The sequence below is a fragment of the Nicotiana sylvestris genome, chromosome 9 (genome assembly GCF_000393655.2).
Source record: "Nicotiana sylvestris chromosome 9, ASM39365v2, whole genome shotgun sequence".
Taxonomy (NCBI): Eukaryota; Viridiplantae; Streptophyta; class Magnoliopsida; order Solanales; family Solanaceae; genus Nicotiana; species Nicotiana sylvestris.
The window spans coordinates 2,537,280-2,562,497 of record NC_091065.1 but is presented as its reverse complement, the minus strand read 5'-3'; the positions used below and the strand labels follow the sequence as shown (position 1 = coordinate 2,562,497).

The window sequence follows — 25,218 nt, the reverse complement described above, 5'->3', positions numbered from 1 at the left end:
ATACTTTTTGGACACTTATAGAGTACCTTTTATAATATATTTTATCCAAAAGTTGAGGAATGTTTATGGCTAATCTGATGGTTTGAAAATATTTTACGTTTTAATCTCTTTAGAGTTGAGAGATCATTATTTTTCATGGAATTAACTAAGAAATTACCTCCAAGTAAGGGTAATTTTATTTACTAAAAAAGGTAATTTTTCCTCCAATTAAAGAATTTATAAAATGATCAGTACAAACTAAAAGGAGTTTAGGACGGTGTTATAGCCCCGAACAATGACACTTATTGTACTCTGCAGAAGACTTGAGTTAGCAAGAAATTGAGATCCACCAATTATATTCTTTTGTATAGTTTTTAAAAGGACAAAATACTTTAAAATCAACAAGTCTTCGAATTTTACGGTCAATATCTTTCTAGACAATGTATTCTTCAACTACAGAGCTCTTAATTCTATATATATGTATACCTTCCCTAATAACACTCTATAAGCAAACAACTATTTAATACATACTTTTCAGTTCCTAGTCTAAACCTTTGCACATCATGAAGGTGTTAGCAATAACATTCTGTTTTTTCTTGTTTTTCATTTTGACAAACACCAAGCTTAGTGTTTGTATTGGCATTTGCAGAGAAAATGAGCAACAAACGTTGGAGAGTCTAAAGAAAGAAGTATATGATCCCGCAAATTTTCTCTCCTCTTGGATTGTTGGAAAAGATTGTTGTGAATGGGAAGGAGTTGTGTGCCACAATCTAACTCGTCATGTGATTGAGCTACACATAGGCAATGGTTTGTACGTGCACTTATCAAGATATGATCTAAGGATCTATAACTTTGATTGGCTGCCAAGTCTTTCTAATCTTGAGAACTTGGAGATGGAGGATGTGGATCTCAGCAATGTAACTAACTGGCTGCAGGTCATTAACATGCTTCCTTCTCTTGTTGATCTTCGTTTATATAAGTGTAGTCTTCATCATATACCGCCTCTACTTCATCATAATTTTTCTTCACTTGAAACACTCGACCTTTCTGGGAACAACTTTAGTTCATCTATTCCCAAATGGGTTTTCAATCTCCCTAATCTTGTTTCTCTTAATTTGGCTTATAGTAATTTAATTGGTGCGATACCGCGTGAGGCCGGAAATGTAACAAAACTTAGAAATCTATATCTTGCATACAACAAGCTCAACTCCACTATCCCGAATTGGATCTATCGATGCAAAGATTTGGATTCACTTTTTCTTAACGCAAACAATATTAAGGGATTAGTTTCAAATGCGATTTCAAATTTGAGCTCAATAACTAGTATTGACCTTTCTGAAAATATGCTTTCTGGAAAATTACCGAATGTCATTGGAAAGTTATCGAAATTAAGTTCGCTTTCTCTCTCAAAAAATCTATTCGAGGGAGAAGTATTTGAATTGTTCAACAGTAGGAGTAATTTCCTTCCAGCAGGATTGAGAAATAGTTTTTCTTTGACGCAATTGGGATTAGGAAACAACAAACTGACTGGAACACTCCCAGAAAGTCTTGGCCAACTCTCAATGCTAGAATGGTTTGACATCTCTAACAATAGGTTGGAAGGTGTTGTAACAGAAAATCATTTCACTAACTTGACAAAATTAGAATATTTCAAAGCATCTGATAATAATCTGACTTTAGGAGTGAGTCAGAATTGGATTCCATCTTTCCAAGCCTTAGATATTGAAATAAGCGGCTGGAATATAGGTCCTCACTTTCCCATGTGGCTCCAAACTCAAAAATATATACAGCGTGTGGACATATCAAATGGTGGAATACAAGGTGAGGTCCCAACTTGGTTTTGGAACTTATCTTCCCAAGTTCAGTTTCTCGATCTTTCTCATAACCAATTTGTTGGTGAGGTTCCAATCATTTCAATACCTTCTTGGTTAATGTTATCGGGCAACAAATTCACTGGTCCGCTGCCGCAGATTTCACCGAATGTAAATGCGCTAGACCTCTCGAACAATTCCTTTTCAGGAGGTTTATCTCACTTCTTGTGTGAAACAAATGACAACGTATCCTACATATTGGAGTTCTTAAACCTCGAGGGAAATGATTTGTCAGGAGAAATTCCTGATTGTTGGATAAATTGGCCAGAGTTGATAGTTTTAAACTTGAGGGACAATAACTTGATTGGAGGCATACCAAAATCCATGGAGGTTTTAAGTAATTTGAAATCTTTGGACTTCCGAAGAAATCGGCTTACTGGTCCACTACCTTCATCATTGTCAGACTGTACAAAGTTGCTGAAAATCGATTTAGCTGAGAACGAATTCGTTGGACAACTGCCACCATGGTTAGGAATGAAGTTTTCAGATCTGATAATCCTTAGCCTTAGCTCAAACAGATTTTATGGTGAATTGCCTCCAGAAATTTGTTACCTCAAAGATCTTCAAATCTTAGACCTTGCCAACAATAGTTTCTTTGGAACTATACCAAGGTGTATAGGCAATTTAATAGCAATGATCGCCGGAAGTAAGTGGAGGGAAGCTGATATTGATTACAATTATAATTATAGTAGAGTACCTGTGAGAGAAAGCGCAATGGTGACAACTAAAGGCAATATTTACCAGTATGATAAAACATTGGCATTGGTTACTAGCATGGATATGTCAATCAATAATCTCTCTGGAGATATTCCCATAAGTTTCACTAGTCTTGTAGAATTGAGAATCTGTAATTTCTCAAAAAACCATCTGACAGGTAGGATCCCAAATGGCATTGGCGACATGAAAGTGCTCGAATCCCTTGATCTTTCAGAAAATCAACTTTCCGGTCAAATCCCGCAAAGCATTTCGAGTTTGTCAACTTTGAGCTTCCTGAATCTGTCTTATAACAGTTTGTCAGGAAAGATACCTGTGGGCAGTCAACTTCAAAGCTTTAATTCCTCGAGTTTCCAGGGAAATGAGCTTTGTGGGCTTCCACTCTTGGTGAACTGCAGTTTAGGTGGTCAAATTCGTCATGTTGATACCGAAAAGGATGAGCGAGATGAAGATGAACTGGATTGGTTCTACATTGCAATGTCAATAGGATTTGGTCTTAACTTTTGGGGAGTATGTTCTTGTTTGCTTTTCAAGAGATCATGGAGACATGCTTATTATCGTTTTTTAGATAGTTGTTGGGAATCCTTGTGTGTAAAGATACAAGTATGGGAATGGATATGATGGAGGAGATTGTTATTCTCAAAAGTCTTATTCTATGCTTACTTTTCCTTTAATAAATAATAAAAGACGGTTTGTAGTTGATACTTTGTTTAGGCATTTTATTTTAATCTCCCTAGTTGTAGTAGATAACTGTTCGTAAATGATACGCCTTTTGTGTTGTACTACAGCATATCTGCACATCAGCACATCAGCAAGGACTAAAACATATCTTTTCATATGATTGCTGAAAACAAATTCCTGAATTGCTTCCAAAATCCCAGCAATGGAAGTATACTTATTTCCTAAAACTTTGGATAGTTATCTGCTCTATCCATTTTTTTCGTTGGAATTTAACTTCTGTATGTTGCTTTAACATAAAGATATGCTTTTGACGATGAGATAAACATAATTTATCGTTTATGGCAAACATCGTTTTCTGATTTAACTAGAACAGAGAACAATACTAAGGAGATATTTCTAGCAAAATGCTTTCCATTCTGTCAAACATCGCTTTCTGATTTGGTATGATATTACGGAAGAAGAACAGAAAACAATGCAATCAAATGAAACTAGTTAAGTTGAGGAATTTGGTAGAGCAAAAGAATGTTAATTACTCCGAGCAATGTATAAACTGTGCAATGTAAGCATAACTTCACACTCAGCTATAAGAGCTGTAATAGATTGCATATTGTTACCAAAATGCTTATGCTTTTAGTTGTTAAATTATTGAGAAAGAAAATGATTGCTTATACTTTGCTGATAGACTACAGTCAAGGTGTTTGTCAATTCATTAGAGAATTTACTTTCACCAACTGAGCTAAGAGCTATAATAGCTTATATATAGTTACCAAAATCCTGACAAAGAAAAGAAAAAAATGCCAAGTTGATATCAGAAAATCATACATAATAACCTATACAGTGCTGATGCTTTTAGTTGTTAAATTATTGGGAAGCAATTTTTTATTTTATTTTTGATTAATAAGAAACTAACTTTTTGTCGCGTACTATCGTTTTGATTCTATTAGAGCTTGGCATTCAAGAGTGGACATATATGCGCATGGTAAAAGATTAAAAAAATCTATCAACTTTCTGGAGCAAATATAAGGATTTTATCACTTTTTCTATTTGTCATCTGACAATAAATTTCATCCCAAATCGAAGATGCTTCCTCGGCTTCATAGCGCAGCAGACACTACACACTGCTCAACATGATTTAACAAAAAAAAAGAATGAAAAAAAAAACAAATCGAAGTAACAAAAAGTAGGAGCAAATAACTTATATCTATGAGAGCATCATTCTCTTTAGTCATCGCAGATATTCCATGTCGACTCTTAAAGTGGGAATTTGAGCAATATTTGGCCAGTAATCCCTCTTCTCAAATCTAGACTTGGTTGAAGCATTGGGCAACTGAGAATAGATAGTGAAAGAATGGAAGAGATTGGAGATTAGGACAACTGAAGATGGTTAGCACAGAGAGGGAGGAGGCAAGCGCTGATTCTGAAATGTATTGGAGCTGATCACAGTAACCGATATTTAGACTTCGAAGTGAAGTGAGGGACGAGGGAATACCTTCTTCAAGTAGTGACCAAACTTGAGATGAATTACAAATAGATAGATATTTCAGAGAAGTGAGGCTTTTGAGAACTTGGCTGCTTATTTACTTTAAAACGTCGAATAGAGCAAGGTGTTGAAGTTGTCAAATATCCCACATCGGTGGTTGACACTTTTGTTTGGGATTTTTTCCCTATAATAGAAAGCCTAATGTTTAGGATTTAAACACACCTCTTATTTGCCTTCTTATCTTCTTAAGGCATTTGTATCTTCTCTTTTAGTATTATTTTACTTGTAATTTTTTAGTGGAATAAAATATTGGTTTTGTCCGAGGAGTAGGCAAAATTAGTCGAACTTCGTAAATTCTGGTGTTTCTTTTATTGTTGCTTTATTGTCTTATTTATTATTTGGTGGTTGTCATAATTTTTGGTATAGTAGTTGTGACTTATTCACACTATAAACATTTGGCTTCCGCAACAATTGGTATCAGAGCAAGGTACTGTCTAAGTATGCTCTGTGGTTGCAGCATAGTCTGATCTTCCATATCAGAAAAGATTTATCTTTGTAACTGAGTCAAGGTTCTATCTGAGTATGCTCTGTGGTTGCAGTTTAGTCTGATCTTCCACACCAGAAAGGAAATAATCTTGATTTATGTCGTCAGCTGTTAAATATTTGTGTCAAAGATGGGAGACAATAAACAAGAAGAATCTACATCAAGTGTCAACAATACGTCATCATTGGCATCTTCGCTTATGATAAGAATTGTGTCAAATGCGAAATTTGCGGTAGAAATATTTGATGGGTCCGGACATTTTGGGATGTGGCAAGGCGAGGTTCTAGATGTCCCTTTTCAACAAGGGCTAGATCTGGCCATTGAAGAAAAGAAACCAGATGTTATTGGAGAAGAAGATTGGAAGATTCTCAACTGTGTTGCTTACGGTACCATTCGATCCAACCTTGCTAGAGAGCAGAAATATCCATACACAAAGGAAACTTCTGCAAGTAAATTATGGAAAGCACTGGAGGATAAATTTTTGAAGAAAAACAGTCAAAATAAATTGTACATAAAGAAGAGATTGTTTCACTTCACCTATGTTCCTGGTACCACGATGAATGAACATATCACCAGTTTCAATAAATTGGTCACAGATTTGCAAAATATGGATACAACTTATGATGATGGTGACTTGGCCTTGATGTTGTTGGCGTCACTTCCTGATGAGTACGAGCACCTTGAAACTACTCTACTCCATGGAAATGACGAAGTTTCTCTCAGAGAAGTTTGTTCGGCTTTGTACAGCTATGAACAAAGAAAGCGAGAAAAACAGAAGGGCGGAGAAGGAGAAGCACTATTTGTGAGGGGTCGTCCTCAAAATCAAACGAGGACAAAGAAGGGAAGATCCAAGTCAAGATCCAGACCCAGCAAAGATGAATGTGCCTTTTGTCGAGAAAAAGGGCACTGGAAGAAAGACTGTCCGAAGTTGAAGAATAAGGCCAAACATAACAATGGAAAGGCCATTATGGATTCAAATGTAGCTGATTGTGATGATTCAGACTTCTCATTAGTTACAACAGAGTCATCAACATCATCAGACATATGGTTGATGGACTCGGCTTGTAGCTATCATATGTGTCCCAACAGGGACTGGTTCATGGAATTTCAAGAAGGAGAATATGGAGTCATCCACACAGCGGATAACAGCCCTCTTACCTCATATGGCATTGGTTCAATACGATTAAGGAACCATGATGGAATGATCAGAACATTGATAGATGTTCGATATGTACCGGATTTGAAGAAGAATCTCATCTCTGTGGGAGCCCTAGAATCAAAAGGGTTCAAAATCATTGCAGAAAATGGAGTGATGAGAGTATGCTCCGGTGCACTAGTGGTAATGAAGGCTAATCGGAAGAATAATAATATGTACCGCTATCGTGGCAGTACAGTTATTGGGACAGCGACAGTAACATCCAGTGACGACAAAGAGGCAGAAGCAACCAAGCTATGGCACATGCGCTTGGGACATGCTGGAGGAAAATCCTTGAAAACTCTATCAGATCAAGGATTGTTAAAAGGAGTAAAGGCTTGCAACTTGGAGTTTTGTGAGCATTGTGTTAAAGGGAAACAGACAAGGGTTAAATTTGGTACAACGATCCATAATACTAAAGGCATTTTGGATTATGTACACTCTGATGTTTGGGGTCCTTCCAAAACACCTTCATTGGGTGGGAAGCACTATTTTGTAACCTTTGTTGATGATTTTTCCCGAAGAGTGTGGGTGTATACAATGAAAAACAAAGATGAAGTGCTGGGAATTTTTCTCAAATGGAAGACGATGGTGGAGAATCAAACAGGCAGGAGGATCAAGTGTATTCGCACAGACAATGGAGGTGAATACAAAAATGATCATTTCAATAAGGTCTGTGAAAATGATGGCATCGTCCGACACTTCACTGTTAGACATACACCACAACAGAATGGAGTGGCAGAACGTATGAACCGGACCTTGCTGGAGAAGGTACGGTGTATGTTGTCCAATGCTGGCTTGGGCAAAGAATTTTGGGCTGAGGCAATTACATATGCATGCCACCTCATTAATCGTCTACCATCTGCTGCTATTGATGGCAAGACACCATTTGAAAAATGGTATGGAAAGCCTGCTGTAGATTATGACTCTTTGCACGTGTTTGGCTCAACTGCATATTATCATGTGACAGAGTCAAAATTGGATCCAAGGGCAAAGAAGGCTATTTTTATGGGAATTACTTCTGGAGTCAAAGGATATCGCTTATGGTGTCCTATGACAAAGAAAGTAATATTCAGCAGGGATGTTACCTTTGATGAATCTGCTATGGTAAATAAGGTAACAGAAGATACCAAACAAAATGAAGGTGCTTCTAAGCAGGTGGAGTTTGAGGGAAAATTTATTTTTCCTACACAAGAAGCAGAGGAGGAAACAAATGAAGATTACCCTCTGGAAGGAGAGCCAGTAGAGGAGATTCCAACTCAGGAACCTCAACAACAACTTGAATCAATAGCAACCAGCAGGCCAAAAAGAACAATAACGAAACCTGTTCGTCTCATAGAGACGGTTGCTTGTGCAACCTCAATTGTAGCTGATGATGTTCCTACCACTTATAAAGACGCAGTCCAAAGTTCAGAAGAAGATAAGTGGAGGATTGCCATGAATGATGAAATACAGTCCCTTCATCAGAATCATACATGGAGATTGGCCAATCTCCCGAAGGGAAAGAAAGCAATTGGGTGCAAATGGGTATTTGCAAAGAAGGAAGGATTTCCTAACCAAGTAGATGTTCGCTACAAAGCAAGATTGGTGGCCAAAGGATATGCTCAAAAGGAGGGAATTGATTACAATGAAGTGTTTTCTCCAGTTGTAAAACATTCCTCCATTAGAATTATGTTGGCTTTGGTAGCACAATTGGATTTGGAACTAGTTCAGATGGATGTAAAAACTGCGTTTTTACATGGAAACTTGGAGGAGGAAATCTACATGACTCAGCCAGAAGGATTCAAAGTTGCTGGAAAAGAAAATATGGTGTGCAAACTTGAAAAATCGTTGTACGGATTGAAACAATCTTCTAGACAATGGTACAAGCGATTTGACGAGTTTATGTTGCGGCAAGGGTACAAGAGAAGCAAATACGATCATTGTGTGTATTTGCACAAGCTTAAAGATGGTTCCTTTGTATATCTTCTCCTATATGTTGATGATATGTTGATAGCTTCCAAGAATTCGGAAGAAATTGATAAGTTGAAAATTCAACTGAAGAAGGAGTTCGAGATGAAGGATTTGGGTGAGGCAAAGAAAATTCTTGGCATGGAGATAATAAGAGATAGACGTTCAAAGAAACTCTGTTTATCTCAGAAAGAATATTTGAAAAGAGTACTACAACGTTTTGGCATAGATGACAAGACTAAGCCAGTTAGTACTCCACTTGCTCCCCATTTTAAGCTAAGTACTAATATGTCGCCAATGGATGAAGCTGAACGAGAGTATATGTCAAAGGTACCATACGCAAATGTTGTTGGTAGCTTGATGTATGCAATGGTCTGTTAGAGACCTGACATTTCACAAGTTGTTGGAGTTATTAGCAGATATATGCATAATCCAGGAAAGGAGAATTGGCAAGCTGTGAAGTGGATTCTACGGTATATTCATAATACTGTAGATGTTGGGTTAGTTTTTGAGCAGGAAGGCAATCAGTCTGTAGTTGGATATTGTGACTCAGATTTTGCGGGTGATTTGGACAAACGAAGATCAAATACTGGTTATGTGTTTACTTTTGCAAAAGCACCAGTTAGTTGGAAGTCTACTTTGCGGTCAACAGTTGCTTTGTCTTCAATAGAGGCAGAGTACATGGCTATTACAGAGGCTGTGAAGGAGGCAATTTGGCTTCAAGGGTTGCTAAAGGAGCTTGGTGTTGAACAAAAAAATATCATAATTTTTTGTGATAGTCAAAATGCTATTCAATTAGCGAAGAACCAAGTTTATCATGCACGGACGAAGCACATTGTTGTTCGGTATCATTTCTGATATGCTGACAAAAGTGGTATCAAGTTTCAATATTGTTTGGATTTGATCAACATTGTTGAACATTGAATATTGAAGATGAAGACACAACTAAAATTTTGTAATTGAGAGAAAATTGAAGATGTGGAATTTTACCAAGGTGGAGATTTGTTGAAGTTGTCAAATATCCCTCATCGGTGGTTGACACTTTTGTTTGGGATTTTTTTTCTATAAAAGGAAGCCTAATGTTTAGGATTTAAACACACCTCTCATTTGCCTTCTTATCTTCTTAAGGCATTTGTATCTTCTCTCTTTAGTATTATTTCACTTGTATTTTTGGAGTGGAATAAAATATTGGTTGTGTCCGAGGAGTAGGCAAAATTAGCCGAACCTCGTAAATTCTGGTGTTTCTTTTATTGTTGCTTTATTGTCTTATTTATTATTTGGTGGCTGTCATAATTTTTGGTATAATAGTTGTGACTTATTCACACTATATACATTTGGCTTTCGCAACACAAGGCAACTTCCAATTTTCATCAGCAAGAATCTCTTTGTTACTACCATCATGAATGATGGTTTAATCTGTGAGACGGCGGAGTCTCTGAGATTGAAGAAGAATTGTTATTGTTATTGTATGGACAGTTGTTTATAATTAACATTTATGCAACCTATTAAATGTAAAACATTCTTTAGTGTTAGTGGATAGAAGTTATTGCACTATTGCTCAACCAATCTGACGTGAAAACTCCTCATACTTGTGCTCCATTTTAGAAAATTGGAGCTTAATTTGATGCATTATCGCTCAACCAATCTAACGAGGCTAGCCGCTGAAAGAAACTTACAAAGAAGTGATTATTGCTCAAATACTTCAGAATGGATAAAGTCATGATTGATTAACTATTGGAGGATTCTTGACTCATAGTTGATGGAATTCGGCGCTCGAAAGTAAAAGCAGTGGGGTGCCTATGATATGCTGGCCATTTTTCGCTGAACAACAAACAAATTGTTGGTTTTCCGTCACTAAATGGGATATTGGAATCGAGATTGATGTAAAGAGGGATGAAGTGGAAAGCCTTGTAAGGGAATTGATGGTTGGGGAAAAAGGCAAAAAGATGAAGAAAAAGGCAATGGAATGGAAGGAATAGACTAAAGAACATTCAGGGTCATCTTATGTGTCCATGACGTTGAGAGGGGCATCTGAACCTTGACAACATCTGATCAGACATTCTTCATTCCACGGCTTCGCGCAGTTAGGCACAGAGGCCTCTGCATGTTTGGCCGTTTTGGGCGGCAAAGGAGTTCTGTGTCGCGCCCTCTGCCTTCCGTGCTCTAGTTTGTCATTTTATTATATCACTTTGCACAACTTCTCTCCACTTCATGTCCAAATGTTCCTACACATAAAAACAATTCAATTACGCAAATTTCAATTGCTTGTCCAGGCATCACAATGCAGCAAACTAAATTCTAAAATGAGAATGTCCAAGAGGATTTTCAATTTGTAGAGAAACAAACATCTCCATTCCCTAGTATATGCCACTGCTTCCACTCCATTCCATAGAATTCTTCAGTCACTCAGTTATTCGATGCATCCCTCCGATGGCAAGATCTGCAGTATGCTTGCCTTTCCCTAAGCCTGCAATTCGACAGAGTGATGAAAGGAGGGCTTGCAAAGGTTCTCGTGGAAAACTTCAGCTATGAACCTAAAGAATTGTCCATGAGGAAATGACATCTCTTGTCCGAAGGTTAGGCTACCTGATTGAGAAATTGATGGTTTCCTTTCTCTGAACCATTTATGGTTTGTTTTTCATGTGTTAATCATACACATAAAGGTACTTCTTTGTTGTTTTTACCCGTGAGAGTGTGAATTAAGTACTTTGTATTTCCGTCCTTAGTGGCCATAGGCATGCAATAGCAATTTCGTCTCACGAGTTTTGTTCAAATAGGTACTTAATATCCATGCAATACCAAGATCTTGTAACCTTTCTTATTCTGTACAAGGTAAACAGGACTTAGCTTTTTAAGTCCTCTTCTAAAAAAAATTCTCTTGCTTATTACATGCTAAACTAACACCATAAATTATACTTAAATATATAATTCTGCTAGCTTGTTACAGAAAATCACACGGTCAAAATAATTACAACGATAATGTTGATAGGAGAGAGTTGATAGAATCTACAACTTAAAAATTGATAGAACCATTTATCTCTGTGGAAGTAAGCTTAACAGCTCTCATGATGGCGATTTATTTTCCGGTCTGCAAGATTTGATGGAGAAATTAGGTTAATAAACAAGAAAATAGAGATGAACTGAAAGAACATTACATGAGGAATGACAAGTTTACTATCACAATTAGAGGGATTAAGGTTGCACAGGAAGTGATTGTTACTACATGTGTAACAATCTCTCTTTTGCTACTATCAACTAAGAGGCGGAGCTAGGATTTCAAGTTTATGGGTTCGGAATTCTAGTCGTTTTAAGCTACTGGGTTCTCAATTAATAATCTATATATATTCAATGAATTTTTGAAGACAAATACAGGGTTCTAACCAAAGCTACTGGGTTCGGCCGAACCCGCTCGAGACATTCTAATAAAGGATTCATTTCTGGCAATGCAACATTTACAATTCATGTTGGACTTTAAGACATTGAGCTTTAAAGTAGAAGAAGTGTGAATTGGAAATGGAGGGAAATAAAATGGAGCGAAAATGAAAATTTGAAAAAGTGAACTTTTGTCTTGCACGTTGTCCCTCATTGGTGAGGGACAACCACATTTGTGTGCTTATATATAGAATCACTTCTTAAAGCTCTTAAAAGGAGTTGAAGAGAATGAACCCTCGCGCCGTCGTCGTCGCTCGCTCGGCTCGGCTTCAGATTTGTCAAATGATCGATGAGATTATTTTTTTGGACAAAATTTATTTAATTATTTAATAATTAAATTAAATGCCAAGTCACTGCGGAAAATACGCCAGAATCTTGCTGAAGATTCAGAGAGCCTCTCTGACCGCGATTCTGCCGCGGTCGCGGTGGAACCGCTGCAGGTTTATTCAGAGAGCCTCTCTGACCGCGGTTCTGCCGCGGTCGCGGTGGAACCGTGGCGGGTTTATTCAGAGAGCCTCTCTGACCGCGGTTCTGTCGCGGTCACGGTAGAACCGCGGCATGCCGCGTATTTTCTGAAAAGGCACCTTTCCAGACACCTCTTCTGATATTTGCCTATAAATTCTGAGGCAAGGCTGCATCTTCTACAAATGAAAAACACTCCAAAACTTCTTTCTTTCTGAATACACTGCATCCTAATTCGCAGTCTCTCTCTCTCAAATTCGTAAGTGTGATTTTGCTCTGTTCTTTGAGTTCGTTGGTATCCTGCAGTTTGTATTTCCACTGTTGCAGAAAGGTTTATTCCTCTTTATCCTGGGAGGATTTAATCCATTACCTTGGCAACGTTGAGGGGGTTAAAATTCCTTAAGGACACACAAGAAAATTGTGGACTCGGAATAATTCTGATTCTTTATTGGTTTTTCTTGATTTCTTTATTCTTTTAACAGTTTTGTTTTTCTGATTTTTTAACACAGTATCGCTCACAAGCTTAAGGAATTTTATAAATTACTAACATTTCTGTGTTGATTATTAAACTGTTTTCTATATACTTTATTGGAGACTAAAGCCTTGTTGCTTTCTACTCCTATAATTATTTCTGTCCGGTTTAAAGTACATAAAAACTTTGCCGGAATAATAAACGTACGGGTTTGAAGTATATAAAAACTTCACCATTGTTACGTGTTGTATGGTTGGTTTGGTATTCAGTTTGAAGATATCAAAACTTCACTGATTTAACAAGTTCTGTGTTGTTTTCAACTTTACAGAAATATGACGAATGAAAACCAAACTAATGGAAGTGTTGTGGGAACGTTGCTACTGTTACGAGTGTTGCTGCCTCGTCAAGTTGTTCTACTCTTGTTCATGCTATGGCACCGGCAGAAAAACCCGGAAAGTTTTTCGGTATTGACTTCAAACGTTGGCAAATGAAGATGCTCTTCTATCTTACTACGTTGAGTTTGCAACGTTTCATCAAGGAGGATCCTCCGGTCATGGCTGAAAATACTCCGGATGATGAACGACTTGTTGTAACTGAAGCATGGAAACATTCTGATTTCTTGTGCAAAAACTACATATTGAGTTGTTTGGAAGATGGCTTGTACAATGTCTATAGTGTCATGGAAACTTCAAAAGCGTTATGGAATGCGCTTGAGAAGAAGTACAAGACTGAGGATGCCGGACTTAAGAAGTTCGTGGCTGCAAGGTTTTTGGATTTCAAGATGATTAACACTAGGTCAGTCATAACTCAAGTCCAAGAATTTCAAGTCATTGTGCATGACCTCCTTGCTGAAGGTATGACTCGAATAAATAATTTTATTAATAAGATTTATCTTATTATTAATTATGAATTTGTTATTGAAGGTATGGTCATAAATGAGGCCTTTCAAGTCGCTGTTTTCATTGAAAAGTTACCTCCGTTGTGGAAGGATTTTAAGAACTATCTTAAACACAAGCGGAAGGAGATGACACTAGAAGACTTGATTGTTCGTTTGAGGATAGAAAAAGACAACAAAAATGCTGAAAAGAAGTCACGTGGAAACTCGACAATAATGGGGGCAAACGTTGTTGAGGAGGTGCCACAAAATAAGAAGAGGAAGAAGGCTTCCGGACCAAAGAATTACCCAAGCAAGAAAAAGTTCAATGGTAATTGCCACAACTGTGGAAAATCTGGGCATAAGGCAGTGGATTGTTGTGCACCCAAGAATGATAAGAAGAAAAAGAATCAAGCTAACATTGTTGAAGATGAAATGGAGGACTTATGTGCCATGTTGTCTGAATGCGATTTGGTAGGAAATCCAAAAGAATGGTGGATAGATTCTGGAGCCACCCGCCATGTTTGTGCTAACAAGGAGTTATTTTCTTCTTATGCCCCCGCAGGACCCAACGAGACAATCTTCATGGGAAATTCATCTACGGCCAAAATTGAAGGAGTTGGCAAGATTGCGTTGAAGATGACGTCGGGAAAAATAGTGACTCTAAATCAAGTCCTCCATGTTCCAGAAATTCGCAAGAATCTTGTGTCTACCTCACTTCTTGTCAAGAATGGATTCAAATGTATTTTTGTTTCTAATAGTGTTGTACTAAGTAAGAACGATGTATATGTAGGAAAAGGTTACCTAAATGAGGGCCTTTTTAAGCTAAATGTAATAGCAGTTCCTATCAATAAAGTGAATGTTTCTTCTTACTTACTTGAGTCAAACACTTTATGGCATTCGCGTTTAGGTCACGTAAACTTCAAAACATTGCGGAAGATGATAAATCTAGAAGTATTGCCAAAATTTGATTGCATTAATTCCAAATGTCAAATATGTGTGGAATCAAAGTATGCTAAGCATCCTTATAAGTCCGTTGAAAGGAATTCAAGTCCTTTAGACTTAATTCACACAGATATTTGCGACATGAAGTCAACACCATCTCGCGGTGGGAAAAAGTATTTTATTACTTTTATTGACGATAGCACGAGATACTGCTATGTTTATTTACTTAATAGTAAAGATGAGGCAATTGATGCTTTCAAGCAATACAAGAGTGAAGTTGAAACGCAACTAAACAAAAAGATCAAAATGATAAGAAGTGATAGGGGTGGCGAATATGAATCTCCTTTTGAAGAAATTTGTTTGGAAAATGGCATTATTCACCAAACAACTGCCCCTTACTCTCCACAATCTAATGGAATTGCGGAGAGGAAGAATCGAACATTGAAGGAGATGATGAATGCATTGCTAATAAGTTCTGGCTTACCACCGAACTTGTGGGGGGAAGCTATACTTACAGCTAACCGGATAATCAATCGTGTACCTCATAGTAAAACACAGTCCATTCCTTATGAAAAGTGGAAAGGAAGGAAGCCTAGCTTGAAATACTTCAAAGTGTGGGGGTGTTTAGCTAAGGTACAAGTTCCTAAACCTAAAAGGGTTAAGATAGGTCCAAAACGGTTGATTGTGTGTTTATTGGATATGTAACCAATAGCAAGTCATATCGTTTTCTGGTTCATAAATCAGAAAATCCTGAGATTCACATTAATATGATAATAGAATTAGACAATGCTGAACTATTTGAAACTATTTATCCGTATAAAAGGGAAAGTGAAGTGACCTGCCAAAAGTCAAAACGACCTCGGGAGGAAATAACAGATGGTATGCCTAATGATGAAAATCTAAGAAGAAGTAAACGTCAAAGGATATCTACTTCATTCGGTCCAAATTTTCTGACGTTTCTGTTAGAAAATGAGCCTCGTACCTTCAAGGAAGCAATGTCTTCCTTAGAAGCACAATATTGGAAAGAAGCTGTCAATAGTGAAATAGAATCCATATTGAGCAGCCATACCTGGGAATTGGTTGATCTTCCTCCAGGTAACAAAACGTTGGGTTCTAAATGGATTTTCAAGAAGAAAATGAAGGTGTGTAGACTTGTCAAGTCCCTTTATGGACTAAAACAAGCACCCAAGCAATGGCATGCAAAATTTGACCAAACAATGTTGTCAAATGGTTTTAAGATTAATGAATGTGATAAATGTGTTTACGTTAAGAACATTCCAAATCCTATAGTCATTGTTTGCTTATATGTTGATGATATGCTAATAATGAGCAAAGACATTGCCGACATTCAAGCTACAAAACGTATGTTTGCTAGTAAGTTTGATATGAAAGACTTAGGAGTTGCCGATGTAATTCTAGGAATTAAAATCCAGAGGACTCCTCAAGGTCTAGCTTTGTCTCAGTCACATTACGTGAAAATGGTACTGGAAAAATTCAAACACTTGGAATTTAGAAGTGCAAGAACTCCAATTGACTTAAACCATCATCTTATAAAGAATAAAGGTGAAAGTACGTCTCAATTGGAGTATGCTCGTGTGTTGGAAAGCTTAATGTACATCCTGAACTGTACACGACCTGATATAGCTTGTGCAATAAGTAAACTTAGTCGATTCACAAGTAATCCCAACAAATATCACTGGGTGGCAATGAAATGAGTTATGAGATACTTGGAGTATACCCAAGACTACGCTTTGCACTACGATAAATATCCTGCGGTTATTGAAGGATATAGTGATGCTAATTGGATAACCGGCTCATCAGAAACAAAGTCCACAAGTGGATATGTGTTTACTGTTGGTGGAGGAGCAGTATCTTGGAAGTCTTCCAAACAGACATGTATCGCTCGCTCTACAATGGAATCAGAGTTTATAGCATTGGATAAAGCCGGTGAAGAAGCTGAATGGCTTCGGAATTTTTTAGAAGACATTCCGTTCTGGCCAAAACCTTTGGCTCCTATTTGCATACATTGCGATAGTGAGGCTGCAATAGGACGGGCAGGGAGCGTTATGTATAACGGAAAGTCTCGTCATATACGACGAAGACATAATACCGTTAGACAACTACTTTCTAGTGGAATTATCACTATTGATTATGTAAGATCAAAGGATAATGTTGCGGATCCACTTACAAAAGGCTTAACTAGAGAGGGAGTTGAGAAATCATCTAAGGGAATGGGACTATGGTCGAGGACAAGTCAACATGGTGGTAACACTACCTAGAATTTTTGTTGTTCCGAGATCTAGGTTCAAGGAGCGCAAGCAAAGTTATGATTGACCGGTTCAACATTGTCAAAATAAAAACTTTGGTCCATTCTCGTGATGAAGACAATGTTCAGTAACAAGGATAGAACTTTACACGTTCTTTAATGATTACCAATGTTTGATGAGGTATCTATCAAATAGTGTCAATCTAAAGGACTACACGTTTAGGAATCACCTACGTAAGTGTGAAGTGTAAGCCACTTCAAGGAGAATTCTGTAAGGCCAATTCTCTAGGGACTTATGAGACCAGGCGGTGTTCATGGTTAAAACGAACACAACAATGAGAACCAAAAGACGGTTAAGGGTTGGTTGTGTGACATATGGTTTTCTAGGAATACATTAAAGTTTGACGGTTCAAAGATATCAAATCTACCGATTGACCGAGTATATCCGATATATGTTCACTACGGAAAGTTCAAAGGGAAACCTACTTATCCAGATGCAATTAATCCTTACTTGCAAAATCAAAAAGTGAACTTTTGTCTTGCACTTTGTCCCTCATTGGTGAGGGACAACCACATTTGTGTGCTTATATATAGAATCACTTCTTAAAGCTCTTAAAAGGAGTTGAAGAGAATGAACCCTCGCGCCGTCGTCGTCGTCGCTCGGCTCGGCTTCGGCTTTGGATTTGGATTTGGATTTGGATTTGTCAAATGATCGATCTATGAGATTATTTTTTTGGAAAAAATTTATTTAATTATTTAATAATTAAATTAAATGCCAAGTCACTGCGGAAAATACGCCAGAATCTTGCTGAAGATTCAGAGAGCCTCTCTGACCGCGATTCTGCCGCGATCGCGGTGGAACCGCGACAGGTTTATTCAGAGAGCCTCTCTGACCGCAGTTCTGCCGCGGTCGTGGTAGAACCACGGTAGGCCGCGTATTTTCTGAAAAGGCACCTTTCCAGATACATCTTCTGATATTTGCCTATAAATTCTGAGGCAAGGCTGCATCTTCTACAAACGAAAAACACTCTAGAACTTCTTTCTTTCTGAATACACTGCATCCTAATTCGCAATCTCTCTCTCTCAAATTCGTAAGTGTGATTTTGCTCCGTTCTTTGAGTTCGTTGGTATCCTGCAGTTTGTATTGCCACTGTTGCAGGAAGGTTTATTCCGCTTTATTCTGGGAGGATTTAATCCATTACCTTGGCAATGTTGAGGGGGTTAAAATTCCTTAAGGACACACAAGAAAATTATGGACTCGGAATAATTCTGATTCTTTATTGGTTTTTCTAGATTTCTTTATTCTTCTAACAGTTTTGTTTTTCTGATTTTTTAACACAGTATCGCTCACAATTCACAGAGAGATGGAAGAGTTTTTGCATAGGTTCTGGCAACAAACTGAAAGAAGCTTCCGATAGGAAATGGAAGCGTATCGTTATCCCATCATTCTCAAAATAGATCAAAGAGATTGATCATATTGTTGTCAAATTCCTGACAAAACAAAAGAAAAAAACAAAGTTATTCTTAATTCGCCACAAAACAATTTTAGAGATGATAATTCTCATTTTGTAGATGTTATGTTTAACATCCACCACCCCAGGCTTAGTCAAGAAACCATAGACATAAATGCAAAAAATAACGTATATAAAACCTCAATAATAACAACAACAAGGATAGAAAAATAACTTAGCAGAGGACAACGCCTTCTTTAACCCAAATTTTAGATAAATATATTAATGCCTCAATTTAAACTTATTTAATTAACTATTTGCAGATGGAAGAAATCCATCATATAATTATTTCCAGAAAATATCAAATCAACAAACACACGGAATTCTCATAAAAATCAAATTGGCATTCACACCAAATTATTATATAAATACAAACTCGACAAACAAAGAATGAGGCATGATAAATCAAGGATTTACTAAGTGCCAACCATTTCCAATTTAATACATACGGGTTTCTACGAATTTTAACCGATATAATTCGCACACATAAACCGTGTACGTACTGGTCACCTCGCGTACATTGTTTCCAATCACACAATTTCAACATAAGAATCAATGCCTAAGGGAAAATTCCCCCACACAAGGTTAAGCAAGATGCTTACCTTTTTGAAGTTAGGCCGGTATTCCAAAATAGCTTTCTTGCTTGAATTGACCTCCGGACAGCTCAACTCTATCCAAATTAATTGTATAATTTCATTAAAATTCATCGAAAATAATTCCGGATAATACAATGTCGACTTAAAATTTTACATTAAAAGTCAACCAAAAGTCAACACGGGGCCCATCTCTTGGAGTCCAACATAATTTTCACGAAATCCGGACACTTATTCCGATACGAGTTCAACCATACCAATTTTATCAAATTCCAATAAGACCTCGACCTCCAAATCTTAATTTTTTGTTCTTGAAAAGTTTTGCAAAATTCTTGATTTCTTCCATTTAAATCTGAAATAGCTGATGAATATAACCATGGATTTATGAAATATAATCACTTTTGGATATAAGACACTTAACCAAGTCAAAGTCGTGAAGAATTCCTCCAAAATCGCCCCAAAACCAAGCTCCAAAATCACAATTGAAAATGGCAAAATGACTGATTTTTGGTCCTTAAATATTTCTGTCCAGTTCACTTCTGCGGGCAGATTCTTGCACTTCTGCGAGCTCGCATTTGCGAGACAAACCTCGCATTTGTGATCCTCACTGGCTGTCCAATTTTCGCACCTGTGGACAGAAGCACCGCATCTGCGATAACGCTTATGCGACGACGGACCGCTTCTGCGAAAATCATGCCCAGCTTCTGCCTCAATCCGCTTCTGCGCTTCAAGACATCGCACCTGCGATTGCGCAGATGCGCAAGACTGTCCGCACCTGCGACCTCCCTCCAGCTCTGCCCAGGTCTCTTCTGCGATGATTTTCTCGCTTCTACGAGGTTGCTTCTACGACCTGGACATCGCAGAAGCGATGCACCAGCAATCCAGAAACAGCAGAAATTCCAGCAGCTTTCTTCAAGTCCAAATTGATCCGTTAACCACCCGAAATACACCCGAGGTCATCGGAACCTTAACCAAATATACTAACATGTCCCAAAAGATAATACGAACTTAGTCGAGGCTTCAAACCACGTCAAACAATGCTGAAATTATAAGTCGCACCTTGAATCGAATTATGAGTTTTTAAATCTTCCAACTTCTATATTTTGTGTCGAAACGTATCAAATTAATACGGAATAACTTCAAATTTTGCATATAAGTCATAAATGACATAATGGAGCTGGTCCATTTTCCGGAATCAAAATCCGACCTCATTATCAACAATTCGACCTTCGGTCGAGCTTTCCAAAAAATCTTCTATTTTCCAACTTTCGCCAAAATGCGTCGAATTGTCCTACGGATTTCCAAATCCAAATCCGGACATACACCAAAGTCCGAAATCACCATACGAAGCTATTGACATCATCAAAACTCCATTCTGGAGCCATTTGCTCAAAAGTCAAACTCCGGTCAACTCTTTTCATTTAAGCTTCAAAAATGAGAATTGTTCTTTCAATTTAATTCCGAATCTTCCGAAAATCAAATTCGACCGCACATGCAAGTCATAATACATATTACGAAGTTGCTCGGGACCTTAATTCGTTGAACGGGGCATTGATTTTTAAAACGACAAGTCGGGTCGTTATAATTTGTAGATATGATAACTTAGAAAATTAAACATTCAAACATTTTGAAATGTGTCTTTAATTACTGGTTATTTGCAATGTATAGTAAACATTGGACAGCCTAAAGAAACAAGCATATAAAAGCTTCTCATTAAGAGAAAAGTTGAAAGTTTAAGTTAAAATACTTTTCCAAACTTAGAAAGAGATCATTCTTTTTGAAATAGACTAAAAAGGAACGGAGGGAGTAATATTTTTCAAATTCAAGAAAAATCCAGCAAATTATATCCACAACATTATTATGGTCCTGTTTGGGTTCACATGTACGCCTCCCCTATCGATGAAGTGAAAGCCATGGGTCCACATGTACGCCTCCCCTATCGATGAAGTGAAAGCCACCCGGCTAGATCCACAAGAGCGTGTTTGGTACGACTGCTGTTATTACTTAAACAATTATTTTCAATGAGAAAAATATTTTGCAGGGAAATAGTTTTCATCAATGGAAAAATGCATAAGTACCCCCGACCTATATCCGGATTAACCAACAAACGGACAAAGACTTCATAATGGAGCCTGGTTGCAACCCCAGGAAATTAACAACACGATGCATACTTAAGTGATGGAGAAGGCAACACTCCTTGTGTCCCAGGGATAAGGCAAAAATGTACCTACTGAAAATCTTCCACAATATTTCCTGAGAATGCGAGCACGACATCCCTTTTACCAACTGAGCTACGAGCTGTAATAGATTTTTCAAGTATGATCACTCATATTTCAAAAGACTATGCACATTCGGCTGACATATCTACATATGTTAATGGTAAAAAGGTTTCTAGTTTGTTAAAATTATATTTTGTTTTGAACTTCCTAGATAAAATTATTAATTCCAGCCTATACTACGTCTTTTCTTTTCTTACAATGAATAAAATTTCTGTAGATGACATACCTTTTTTTGTCACTGAAGATGCATTACTCTATCCATATCCTCCTTGCTCAACTCACTGAAAAGGGGAAAGAACAACAATACATGAACTGCTATAGAGATGAAAGTTCAAGCAATACATGAACTAAAAATCTACAAGTAAGATGAAGAGTGAGATATTTTTCAGAAGAATACATGAATTGCAATTATAATAAGTTTTTGTCATAATGTATAAAGATTTCTGTAGTTGCAACATATAAGGAACTCTTTTGACAGCTAACCTTAAATTTCATTTCGAGCAAAGAAGCTTCCTCGGCTTCACAGAGCAAATAGACGCTACACACTGCTCAACAAGATATAATGAATAAAAGGAATTAACACGCAAGCAAAGCTAAGTAGTAAAAACTTGAAAAATGACTACTGATGGAGAGAACAACTTACATTTATCACAGCACCATTTGAGCCATTTCTAGCCAGTATATCCCCTTTGAGAAGTGGACCGGAAGGGATTGGATACTCGGAGAATTATCGACAACATCTCAGAAAGAGAGGAAAGTAATAGACTAAAAGAACCTTCTATGGTGAAATGACATTGTGTCGTTGCCAAATCATTCTCAAAATAGAGCTGAAAAAGGAAAAGTTGTTCTTAATTTGCTATATACCATTCTACTGATGATTTTACTCAATAATCTTTTTATTGACCATCTATGTTAGACGAGAAGTAAAAACGATGGATGTGAATATTACCCTGCACCAACTCGAGCGAATTCACCTGAAGAAAAGGGAGAGATTTATATTTACTTCTATGAGTGAATAAATATAATCAGACATTGTATAGAGAGAAATAAGATGAAAGTAGCATTTAATGGAAAAAACTTCATGAAATGCTGTGATCGAAAAACTGAAAGATTCACTTTGGGATTTTCTTATTGCATTTATCTTCAAGAGACTTAACATATAACTGGATATAATCTGAGGGGATAAAAAAGGAATCACCAAAAAAATTCTAGAATGTATGTCAAGGATGCAAGAACAAAAGAATTCTGCCGAACTAAAAAGTACCATTAAAGAACAGAAGGAAAAGTTTCAAATTTTCACATCCTTCTTGCTGCAACTTCTTTACCATTAAATCATATATAAGTATTAAAAGACTTTCTGAAAATTGTTTTAAATCAAATTGAAGATATACCAATGCGAGCAATAAGGCCACATTCAGCCTACAGAGGCATAATACTATGAGTTTAATTAAAGGAGAGAAGTCATTGTCACTTTTAAGCAAAAGGATACAATGCAACCTAAACTCACACGAAGAACACCCATTGTATGAGAACATTCACTTCCCCCAATTCCGCACGCTTTTGAATCTGCATAAAAAGGGGGAATCATGCATAAATCAAATCCATAACCAAAGAAACTTTTGTATAAACATTGCATATGGAGTTGAGAAAGAGACGAGGGAAGCCGTTCTTTCAGCAGCGATAAAACTTCATTCTCTAAATTTGGGACATAAAGAGTTATAAAAAATAACTCCCTGAATGCAGCAAAACTATACTCAGAGTAAATCAAGGCTGAACTGTATAAAATGCTGTACAAAATTTTGCACAATATTTTCTAAGAGTTATCAAAGAGTGTAAAATTCCACACAAAAGAGTATTACTTTTCTTCACTTACACTTTGCTGACAGACCACATTCAAGGTAACTGTCCATTCGATAGAGAATGTCAGCACAACTTTCCATTCACTAATGGAGCTAAGAGCGGTAATAGCTTGCATATTGTTACCCAAGCTGATATCCGATAATCATATTGGGAAGCAAACTTTTCTATTTTTATATATAGGAGACAAACTTTGTGTCGCGTATATCTTTGAATTCTATTAGAGCTTCGCATTCATTAGTGGACATGTGCATTACTCTAAACCACCTCCTCCTCGCTCAACTCACTGAAAAGGGGAAAGAACAAGAATACATGAATTTTTATTGAGATGAAAGTTCAAGCAATACATGAACTAAGAATCTACAAGATGAAGAGCGAGATATATGACAATAATACATGAATTGCAATTGATGAGATAAATTTCCAAAGACAATAAACATATGGCTGACATACATGTGTGTTGTAATAGATTACTAGTTCATTAATATTACATTAAGCTATCAACTTTCTGGAGCAAATATGTGAATTCCTACCAATACCAAATCTTTTTTTACAATGTTTAAGTGCAAATATAAGGATTTATCACCTTTTCTTTTTGTCATCTAACATTCAATTCATCCCAATCTGAAGATGCTTCCTCTGTTTCATAACCTCTTCACACTGCTCAACAAGATTTTTAACAAAGGAAAATAATTAACAGAAAAGCAAAGAGAAGTAACAAAAAATAAAAAGCTACTTGAAAAGAAAAAAAGAAAAAGAATAACTTACATTTGTTAGAGCACCTTCGTTTTAATCATCACATGTATTCGTGATCGATACATATGGTGGGAATATGGGCAATATTTGGCCAGTAATCCCCCTTCTCAGACTCTAGGAGTGGTTTGAGCAATGGGCACCCAGAAATATATAGTTTAGAGATAGAAGAGGGCATCCCTTTTACCGGAAGAGATTTGAGTTTAGGGCAAGACTGGATGACTAGCTTAGAGAGGAGGGAGGGCAGCGCTGATTCTGGAAGAGGTTGGAGATTATTACCGCAACCACAGATAGGCAGCAGAGAGAGGAAGGAAGGCTTTCTTTTCACTTGAAGAGATTGGAGATTACGGCAACGCGAGATGATCATATCAATAAGAAAACATATATCTCATGATTATAAGAATAATCCATAAATTATGCACAGTTAATTCACAAAACAGCAGTGCAGTTTTTCAGAAAACCACATATATATGTAATTCAAAAAATGCACATAAACACCATATTCTTGTTTCATGAAAAACTTAGTTATCTAATTAGATGTGAGTGAGCTCTGATACCAATTGATGGATTATTATATGCAGCGGAAGCAATCCCAGTATCAAAATCACATGTAATTTAGACAACTAGCATAAACGGGATTTCACGGGTTACCTCTTGAAGCGTGAACATATCTCTTCTACCACGTGAGCCTTCAGTTCCATAACTTCTCAATGGAATCTCCATCACCCGCACAATCGTGATCCTCGAACGTTCCACGGTCTTCTACTGTGTTACCCAAATAATACCCGAAAATAGCAATTTCGTGTGGGCGAAATTTCTAGGAAAACTTGGCTAAAAATTTCAGCCACCAACTACTCATACCTCTAGGTGGAAAACCTTATGTATTTATAGCACAAGTTTTAAGGGTTAAGACCCTTTTCCAAAACCTGTTGGGTTTTCTTTTCCACCAGAAAAATGATTCCTTTATTTCCTATTATTTAGGCACAGTAGGGACCACAAAATTTAATTAACAAGGCTTCAATTATGGAATTAATTTCTAATTTTCGAAATTAATATCTACCATAATTAATTACGAATTATTCCACTAAAAATCCGTAATTGCACTCCTTATCCAATTTCGAAATTCATCCATTAAATCTTATTTAACTCCCCATATTAAGATTCAGATACTAATCAAGTAAATTAAATTACTGACGATTTAATTTATTGATTATTTCCTTTAGACTTTCGCTTCACTTATTTCATGTGTCGGATACAAAATCCACCGGCCGGGTTTACACATGCAAACTTATAACCTTTCATAAAGGTATATCATCAATCTCTAAACCGAGACATGGATTTCATCAACTAACTATTACTT

The 25,218-nt window shown here is 37.0% G+C and overlaps 1 protein-coding gene and 1 long non-coding RNA gene across 14 annotated transcripts; one reads left to right on the top strand and one right to left on the bottom strand.

Moving 5' to 3' along the window:
- Positions 1 to 542: 542 nt before the first annotated feature.
- LOC104210955 (receptor-like protein EIX2) lies at positions 543 to 3,185 on the top strand. Its single transcript, XM_009759933.2, has one exon. It carries the CDS (start codon positions 543 to 545, stop codon positions 3,183 to 3,185), a length of 2,643 nt encoding a protein of 880 aa, XP_009758235.1.
- An 8,101-nt stretch (positions 3,186 to 11,286) lies between these two features.
- On the bottom strand, positions 11,287 to 24,224 carry LOC104210956 (uncharacterized). Of its 13 annotated transcripts, none has more exons than XR_011402133.1 (10): positions 23,874 to 24,224; positions 23,692 to 23,765; positions 23,122 to 23,391; positions 22,756 to 22,814; positions 22,198 to 22,222; positions 21,892 to 22,075; positions 21,732 to 21,793; positions 21,475 to 21,529; positions 21,197 to 21,267; positions 11,287 to 11,502 (listed from the first exon to the last, which is right to left on the bottom strand). It is a non-coding gene; the product is annotated as an uncharacterized lncRNA (long non-coding RNA). The 13 variants fall into 13 exon arrangements; XR_011402134.1 differs by lacking the exon at positions 11,287 to 11,502 and adding an exon at positions 19,058 to 20,395; XR_011402130.1 differs by lacking the exon at positions 11,287 to 11,502 and adding an exon at positions 20,657 to 20,963 and having other exon boundaries at positions 21,055 to 21,267.
- Positions 24,225 to 25,218: the final 994 nt, after the last annotated feature.

Coding starts and splice junctions, on each gene's coding strand:
- LOC104210955 (XM_009759933.2), top strand. CDS start 543: ATGAAGGTGTTAGCAATAACATTCTGTTTTTTCTTGTTTTTCATTTTG.